The sequence below is a fragment of the Benincasa hispida genome, chromosome 1 (genome assembly GCF_009727055.1).
Source record: "Benincasa hispida cultivar B227 chromosome 1, ASM972705v1, whole genome shotgun sequence".
Lineage (NCBI taxonomy): Eukaryota > Viridiplantae > Streptophyta > Magnoliopsida > Cucurbitales > Cucurbitaceae > Benincasa > Benincasa hispida.
Genome location: NC_052349.1, coordinates 46,248,038 through 46,257,408, shown reverse-complemented (window position 1 = coordinate 46,257,408; position 9,371 = coordinate 46,248,038). Strand labels below are relative to the sequence as shown.

The 9,371-nt window shown below is 32.9% G+C and overlaps 1 protein-coding gene across 1 annotated transcript; it reads left to right on the top strand.

The window, feature by feature from the left end:
* The first annotated feature begins 3,780 nt into the window (after positions 1–3,780).
* On the top strand, positions 3,781–9,369 carry LOC120074667 (uncharacterized membrane protein At3g27390). Its single transcript, XM_039027870.1, has 11 exons — positions 3,781–3,964; positions 4,152–4,384; positions 5,444–5,552; positions 5,673–5,868; positions 5,959–6,095; positions 7,078–7,366; positions 7,829–7,935; positions 8,029–8,173; positions 8,325–8,520; positions 8,634–8,874; positions 8,987–9,369. Exons 2-11 carry the CDS (start codon positions 4,291–4,293, stop codon positions 9,240–9,242), a joined length of 1,770 nt encoding a protein of 589 aa, XP_038883798.1. The 5' UTR covers positions 3,781–3,964; positions 4,152–4,290; the 3' UTR covers positions 9,243–9,369.
* Positions 9,370–9,371: the final 2 nt, after the last annotated feature.

Here is a 9,371-nt window from a genome sequence, read left to right as displayed (position 1 = left end):
TCCTTTTTGACCAGCTTTGTTTGAACTTTGATTCTCCTGTTAGAAAATTACTTAACAATAATATGTACCAGAAAGTTCGGTTTTAAGCTAAAACTAATGTTGATCTAACTAACCCATTAATATATAATATATACATATGTCAAATTTGTTTCCAAAATGAATAGTGTCTAACAAGACGATCTCCAAACTAATGAAAAGAAAATTTGAACTTACCAATTATTTTAATGAGACTTTCATCATGCATGACTCTTAAACTCAAAAAACAAGATATCTTTTTTACATCTTGATTAGCTTAGGTGGTAAGATAGAATCCATTCAATTTCCAAAAAGTTGAATCTTTTTAATCTTAGAGTTCGTTAAAGTTCAACCAAACCAAATCGAGTACAATAAAGGTGGTAGATTTGGATGACAAACCTTATGGATCAATTTAACATTCAAAGAATATTAAAAGGTTTTTTAGAAGTGAAATGAGACTTAATACCATAAATTAAAAAATTAATACCATAAGAAAAGAATATGAATCCACATGCAGGTGTTATTCTTTGAATTGGGTTTTCAATTTCATAAGAAAAGAATCAGAATCTTAAGTCATGTTGCTCTAGAACATGAATAATTTAATTGGTTGGATAAAAGTGAGAGCAATATTTATTGCTTCCTTTTCTCTTTTCTTTTCTTTTTTTCCTTAAAAAAAAAAAAAAGCACATTTTAGCTCAGATTTATTCCATTTGAGAATAACTACTTTAGCATCTTAATTTCTATAGTTTCATTTTTAACACAAGCTTTAAGAAAGCACTACTATTTTAATCAATGTTATCATTTTGTCATGGTTAAAAAAAATGTGTTCCTAAACTTTCATAAAAGTAGAAATTTAGTCATTATACTTTCAATTTTGTAACAATTCAATCCTTAAAATTTAGTATGTAATAATTTAGTCCCTAATATTTCAAAAAATGATTAAACTTTGATGTCAATTTTTACTATTTTATGATGTAGACATTGTATTATATTAAAATATTGTCTCTAATTAGTTTATTGGGGTTTTTATGCAAGATATCTCACTAAATCTTCACTCTAATTTCTACGAATAGGGACTAAATCATCACAAGTTTTATAATTCATAGACTAAATTGTTACAAAATTGAAAGTACAAAGACTAAAATATTAGCCTTTTGTCATTCGATGATCACATATATTAAAAGTTTGACAAGAAACTAAATTTAAGTGTTATTAACCGAATGGTAAGAAACAAACTTTTTATTAGCATATGAAGATGAAAGGATGTAAACTATTAATCTTTTGATCTATGTCTTATATCAATTAAACTATGCTTAACTTTGGTGTAAGAAACAAACTTTTGAGGAAACCATTTTCAAATATTGAAAAATATATTTTGAAGTACAGTTCCATGGACTCCCAACCAATTAGTTGAATAAAGATTATAATAGACATTTCAAGTTTTTAATTTAAACAAAAAGAAAAAAGAAGTGAAATATAAGTCATAATCTTTATTATTTATAATTTTAATGTTTTATATTAATGGTAGTTAATTTTTAACAAGCAATTAGAATATCATTATTAATAAATTAGAAAATTCCTGCTGATGTGGCCCAAAGCACATAGCTGGCCAAGCACGCATAAAGCTTCCGGCCTTGTTGCCTAACTCAAATTTACATTAATTCAAAATTTAATCAATTATTAGAAAGTGTCCCCACAAATATTTGTTGGAACTAATTTGATCTTATAGGAATTTTTTTCAATATTATTTTCTTTAGACAAACAGAAAATACAATCAATGGACTTAAACACACACCTAAAACCCTAAACAAGAATGAGAAAAAAAAATCTCTATCTTAAATTTTGAGCAACTTTGTTCTTCTCTCTACCGTTGCGACAAAAAAAAAAAAACATTAACCATACTTCCAAAAAAGATTGACGTCAATGAATACCCTAAATCTCTGCAAAAAAAAAAGTGTCCTCTCTAATTAAAAATCTATAATATCCAATGCATCAAATTCCACTTCAATTGGAAACTTTTACTCGTCTATGATATTGTCCACTTTGGGCATACCTTCATGGCTTTGTTTTTTATGTCACCCCAAAAGGTCTCATACCAATGAAGATAATTGTTCCTACTTATATACCCATGATCCTCCTCGTACCTAACCAATGTGGGACTTTGGTTGCATTCCCAAAAATTCTCGCCTCAAACAAGGGACCAAACCTCCCCTCAAATAGTCAACCATCCATCTAACTCTTATCTAGGCTATTGCTCATCTTCACTCCAGCACATCGCCTATCTAATAGAGTTCAACCATGGATCATACCATGACTACTTCCAAGGCTCTATACATCTTTATTCAGCATTTGAGGATTCTATCGACATGGTTAAGTTAGAGATATGACTCTAATACCACTTGATAAGGAAATACCTCCCACTTCTACTATAGGAATAAGTAGGAAAAATAACGGGAAAATTAAATACTTCTTAATTAAATATTTTTATCTTTTTTTAATATTGTTAGAGATTTGAACTATAGATCTCTTAATTATTAATCTTTAACCAACTAATGGACTAATGCTAAGTCATAGAATAATAAACTTTATAAATGAGTAATATATCTACCTCAACAAATTAAAACATACAATATTTTCAGCACTCAATTAAGAAACTGCAATCAACCTTATGTTAATTTTAATGTTTGTGACAATAAAAACTTATTTGTAAAAATGTTGTATTACAATTTTTGAAAGTTTAGAGATAAAAAAATAATAATAATACAAACATTAGGAACTAAAATTAATGGGCTAAAAATCCACTTTTATTAGGTAATACTTTAATTCCTATTAGTTTGTATCTCACTTTCAAATTGTTAAATTTAATATATTACTCTATTATTTTACAATTTTGTCAATGTATTTAAATTTAGTAAGAATTTAGTTTTTATCATTAAAAAGATTGTTAAAATATAATAGATCGGTTTCTCGATAAAATCCAACCTTTTGTTTTTAGTTCAAACAACAAGTGAAGTAGGAATATGGATGTAAACATCTGACCTACTGATTGGTATATGTCTTAACTAGTCAAACTATATTCTAGCGAACATCAAATTTATTTAAAAATTACAAAGATCAAATCCCATATGATAAAAATGAACATTTATTTTCTATGAGATTTTCTTTAGTATGGATTAAATTGGTTACAAACTAAAGTTTATGGACTAAATAGTACCAATTAAAAAATATATAGACTAAATTATTACACATTAAAATATTTAATGTAGAGTGGAGAAAAAAAAGAACAAATTACATAAGAAAAGTAGTGTAACAATTTGAGTGTTTTAAAAACCTATTGATCAAACAGGTAATTTTTAATCCATAAAGATCAAATTTGAATTAAAGTCTCATATTAGGTTAATGGAAGGATGATTACAAGTGTTCAATAAATTATGATGACCATCTTTTTAACAAAATAAATATAGAGATAATTATTTGAATTTTTAAGAATCCAATTTTAAGTCTATATATCTTGTTCGATTAAATCGAACTCTCGTACATATATGTCCCGCTCGACTAAATCGAACTCTCGTGGATGTATATCTCGTTCGACTAAATCCTCTCATCTATTCAAAATGCCTCTTAAATCCTATCTAGTGTTTTGACACATGGCATCATGTAAACATAGACACGTTGCTCTTGTCCATAATAAATGTGTGTTAGTCAAAAAAAGGAATGTGGATGTGAGTTAAATAGTAACATATTATAAATTTGACATCACACAAGTTTTTTCAATGTTCTCTATAAACTAATACATAAAATTTAAATAAAGCTTTGGCTTTAGCAAGCAATGCAAAAGCATGGAGGAAGAGTCGAAGTTGCTTCGTTGTAAATTCGATGGAAAAGTGAAGAGTTGGCTCAGCGATTCGGTGTTCATTAGTATTCTTCACTCCATCGCCCCATTTAAACGGTTCTTTAACTGCTTCTTCTGTTTCAAAATCCATACCAAAACCCGAAATTCCCTTTGTTAATTCAACTTCAGGATTCCACCCTTGTTCTTTTTCCTTCTTTTCTTTTTTTCTGTGGCCTTCTGCCTGCCTCTTTGCCTTTTAAGATCTTCAAATATTTAGTGCATTTTTGTGGTGAAATTTCAACAGAATCGTTCGGGATTGTGTTTCTGGGAACTGAATCTGCTGTAGATGGGATTTTCCTGGTCTGTGCTTCGATTGAGGTTGATTTCAGACATGGGTTTCTTCTGACTTCACTAAGATAGGGATTGCTTGGTTGAGGCTGCCAATGGAACCTCCGAGGGGTTTCTTCTCTTGGCTATGGAACTTTATTTGCTTCATTCCCTTCTTTGTCGGCCTTTTGCTTTTGGGCACCATTAAAGGTTACCTTCGATTTCTTGGCTGGAATTTCTGCTATTTGTTTCTTCTTACCTAGCTTTGCCGGTTGTATTTCCATTTATTGAACATTTGCTTTTGCCCCCATTGGAGATTTTACTCTAAATGATATTAGTCTTAAAAGTGGAATAAACAAGTGCGGCAAGTAATTTTTTTACTACATGAATTTGTAAAACCATATTTGGTTTGCTTAATTTAGTTACTATGGCTCCTGTCCTGATTTGCCACACTCAACTGTCAATGAAATCCCTCTGTTTTAAATATCTTCTCATTCCTATATTGGGTTATAATAATATAGAAGTGGTTTAAGATATGCTGTGAGAAAAAACCAAGGGTCTTCTCCAAATTTTAGAATCTGAAAGAAGCTACGGTCACTATGTGGTTTGTAGGAGATGGGGGGGTAGCATATGTGAGTATCTTAACAGGACGAGGACCCTTTTTATCAATTGGGAAATTTTTCAAGAGAGTAAATATCTGAGAAATGGGAGGTAAGTAGAAAACACATGAAAAAGGGGGAATAACCGAAAAAGGTTTACGGACCGATCAATCTTTGAACAACTGAAAGAACTAGGATGAATTGATGGATGCACATGACAATCCACTCTTAAGGAAGTTTGTTGGGTATGGTATAACACTATGCAAAGGGCGATGGGAGGATCCTGAAGTCAACAAGTGAAGAAGGAATGTGGTCGCTGAATACACTATTGAGTTCTTGCTACTTAGAAAGGAGAGGGTTGGAGTGGAGGAGTATATCATTGGAGATTTGTACCAAAGTGCCCTGCTTTTCCCCCTTGTTAATATTACTGGGTTTCCTGGTTTTCTATCTTGATATATGTGATCTGGATAATGTTTGATGACTGCAGATAAAAGTTGAGGATATTAAATGGGGAAAATTTTAGTTTGAAAAATGAATCCTTAGCACATCAAGTAACTATAATGATGCCAATTACTTAATTGTATGTTTGAGTTTAACATACCGACTGAATTGTACATATGAACTTTGTTGGTTTAGAAAATAATGTATTAATACCAGACTGTTATTTCAGGTATCATTCTGTGCCCTCTGATATGTCTCCTAATGGTAGTTGGAATCTCTGGTATCGTATTAGGCCTTTGGCCAATGCACTGGTTCTGGACGTATTATAGCATTCTGAGGTGTGCCATTAGGAAGTTTTGCTTAGTCATTTTTGTATATCTGCTTTGTGTCTTTGCTATTTCCATTCTCTTCCATCATTTACCACCACAATTGATCTAACATTTTTCCCGAGTTAACAGTGCCAAACAACTCGGACCCGTTTTAAAATTTGTTCTCTGCTTTGGAGCGCTACCCATTCCCTTGATTTTGTGGCCAGTGGTCAGCATAGTTGCAAGTATCATTGGTGGAGCTGCATATGGATTTTTTTCACCAATACTTGCTACGTTTGATGCTGTTGGAGAATCAAAGGACAACCAGTTGTTTCATTGCATCTATGTATGGCTACGATTAGGTTCTACCTAGTTCTTTATTATCATGCTTTGTTCTTGTTTGTATGAAGAGAGACTTATATATTTGGGACTTCAGGATGGAACTTGGGACACCATTAAAGGATGCTGCACAGTTATTCGAGATTTTGGGGACTTTTGCTACCATTCCTACAAATCATTCATGCAGGACCTACGGCAAAGAACACCTCCACATGGGGAACACTATGAGATAAGGTTTTTTTTTTTTTTTTTTTTTTTTTTTTTGTGCTCTATATATCTGGTTATTGTATCATTTGAGTAATCTAGAATGAATTATACCTCAGTATGATCTATATGACAAAAGCATATTCATTAACATCAAATAATGAAAGCTTGGTTGACAAGCTAATTGATAGCAGTGTGGCTCTTGAAAATACTATCTAGTGTGATATGAATGAAGGAAGCCAAAATAATTGAATATCTTCATCTGGACACTTTGCTTTTGGGGAGTCAATACTATCATTAACCATGGACAAAACCTTGAAGAAGTAGCCTAATTCTTCTGTCAACCCATCATGGGGTGTGCTTTGTAAAAATGTGGATGCAGGGGGAGAGTCAGAAATTTTCAGGTTCCAACTTTAAATATTTGAAAAATGGTGGGTTCCTTCTTCACTTCACCCACGGATGAGAGGAAAGATATTTTCCTTTTCCATCGTCTTTTCAGTAGAAGGTGATGGGGTTTTTTATGCAACAAAGTGTCAATCTACCTTCCTAAGAATCTAAAAAGGGAAGTGTTTCTCTATTTTGTGTGGGCATAATTGTAAGAAAAATCCGTCGTCTGGGTAAATAGGGGAAGACAATCCCTTGGGGTTCAAGGAAAGAAACAGATGAAGAGCTTTTAATGGTAAGCCTAGGGCTTGGGAGGATTCTTTAGAATTTAGAAATAGCTAAATCTAATTGTTCACTTTGGAGTTCTTTAATCATTTTGTAATTCATATGAATTTGGAAGCCTTTTTTTCTGTAAATATTATTGGTTAGCCTAGCTTCAACCTAGTGGGATTTTGTAGGCTTGTTGTTGAATGAAGCTTGCGTTTGTAAGTTATAAATGGTTGACCTTGTTTTTCACAACACCAGATGTTATTTGTTGCTTATTATAAGTAGGTAATAGTTGCATATGCCTTGGTGATGATACTAATGACCCATTGTTGATCTTATTCTTCCTGTTAATTTTATGTAGGTTGCTCTATCTCCCTGGAGCTTTGATTGCTGGAGTTCTTGGTATCGTTGTCGATGTATTCATGATCTCGTTTATAGCCATCTTCAAAAGTCCTATTATGCTTTTCAAAGGGTGGAATCGCTTATTTCATGACCTAATCGGTCGAGAAGGTCCCTTTTTAGAGACAATATGTGTTCCATTTGCGGGTCTTATTATCCTACTTTGGCCATTGGCTGTTGTGGGTTCAGTTTTGGGCTCCATTGCCTCCAGTCTCTTCTTGGGTGCCTATGCAGGCATTGTTGCATATCAGGTTAAATTATTAAACTCAAGTTTGATAGTATTTGATAAATCTTTTACCATCAGGGTCTAATTAACTTCTCGCTAAATACATTTTAATCCTGTTAGTTTGACAAATACATGGACAATTTGATTGTAATCACACAACTGGTGAAGTGAGATTAATTTCTGTTTCATACTTCAGTGAAACAAAGAATTTACATTTTCCCTCTCCGTTCATTTTAATTAAATACAATTTTTAATTACAATGATTCAATAAAGTATAACTTTTTCACTCTTTGCATCTTCATCTACATTTTGGCATTTCTCATTAAAAAAGAAAGTTCTAGATTTTGGCAAATTTGACTTTTTGCATTTTTCAGAGCTAATAAATGGACTTCAATGAGATTCGTTGTTTGCATTATAGATCACATGATATATGCTTTATGCCTAGACATCACCGATTGCATTGATCTTTTGTGGCTCATGTTTGCAGGAGTCTTCTTTTTTATTGGGGCTTCGATATATTGTTGCATCCTTGTCGATTTACGATGAATACAGCAACGACGTTCTTGACATGCAAGAGGGATCATGCTTTCCCAGGTTTTACTCAAGCACTTTAATTCTTAAATAAGTAGGTTATTCTTTCTCCCCTAATACTCTGTTCTGATATTATAATGACTTATTATAATGAAGGCTGATTTATCGAAGAGCGGATGGACAATCATTAACGGCCGGTTTGCATACATCCTCCTCAAGCTCAAGACCAAGCTCTTTTCGTGATCCACCTTCACGCATGAATTCACTCAAGGAACCTATGATTGATCTGAAGCCGCTTGAGGTACTTTTGCTCATTTTAGTCTGCATAAACCTTCCTTATGGGTCTTTTCTGCAATATTTCTCGGAATGGGTGTTAGTCAGATTTCTTTATCTCCACTTCTTATGTCCTATTGCTCTGATACTGAATGGATTTATATTTATCATCACTATAGCTGCTTGATAGCTTGTTTAAGGAGTGTCAACGCCATGGAGAAACTATGGTTTGTGAAGGAATAATAACGCCAACAGATATTGAAGATGCAAAGTCAAGCAAAGGAAGCCAAGTTATTAGCATTGGCTTACCAGCTTTTTGCATTCTTGAAGCACTATTACGCTCTGCAAAAGCAAATTCAGCTGGACTTCTGTTAAGTGAGTATCTAATTTGTCATCAGTAGATTATGAATTATGATGATTTATCTCTCGCTCTCTCTTAGTTCTTTCAAATGGAATTTTGAGTTTACTCTTCATATTGATGAATCCAGGTAACAATGTCGAAATTTCTAGCACAAACAGGCCCAAAGATACCTTCTTCGATTGGTTTTTTAACCCGCTTTTGATAATCAAAGATCAAATAAGAGCAGAAAATCTTTCGGAGTCAGAAGAGGAATACTTGTATAAATTAGTTCTGGTGAGTGGTGATCCTGAGAGGTTGAAAAATTCAACCATTGTAACGCCTCCAGAATCCGAGCGAAGACAAGCTGAACTTGAAGCGCTAGCTCGGAGGTTGGAATTCAAATTTCAATAAGATACAGTGAACCTTTATATGTTGTTAATTTATTATTTAACTCAGTTATAGTCTGATCCTTCTTTCCTCCTTTCCTGTGACTATTTGAAGGCTTCGAGGAATCACTAAATCCATCTCAAGGTATCCAACTTTCAGGCGTCGTTTCGATAGTCTTGTAAAGAAGTTATCTGAAGAACTTTCGAAGAAAAAGGGTTCTTCCCAGTCAACTAATGGGAGTAGGTCATTAGCAAGGTCAAGGAGCGCATTTGGCAGATTGTTCAGTCAGAAATCTTCGAATGGCAAAACAAGCTATAGAGGCTCCGAGAGAGAATCACAACCAGACGAAAGAGAGATTGATATTGCTTAGGGTGGATAGATCTTTAGTAGAGTCGAACTTCTGTAATTTTTAGTTCTTTTCCAAGTATTATATTGATGGTGATAAATGTATACTTTTGTTTTGGCAGTAAATATGTATATCTATATAGGTTTGATAATT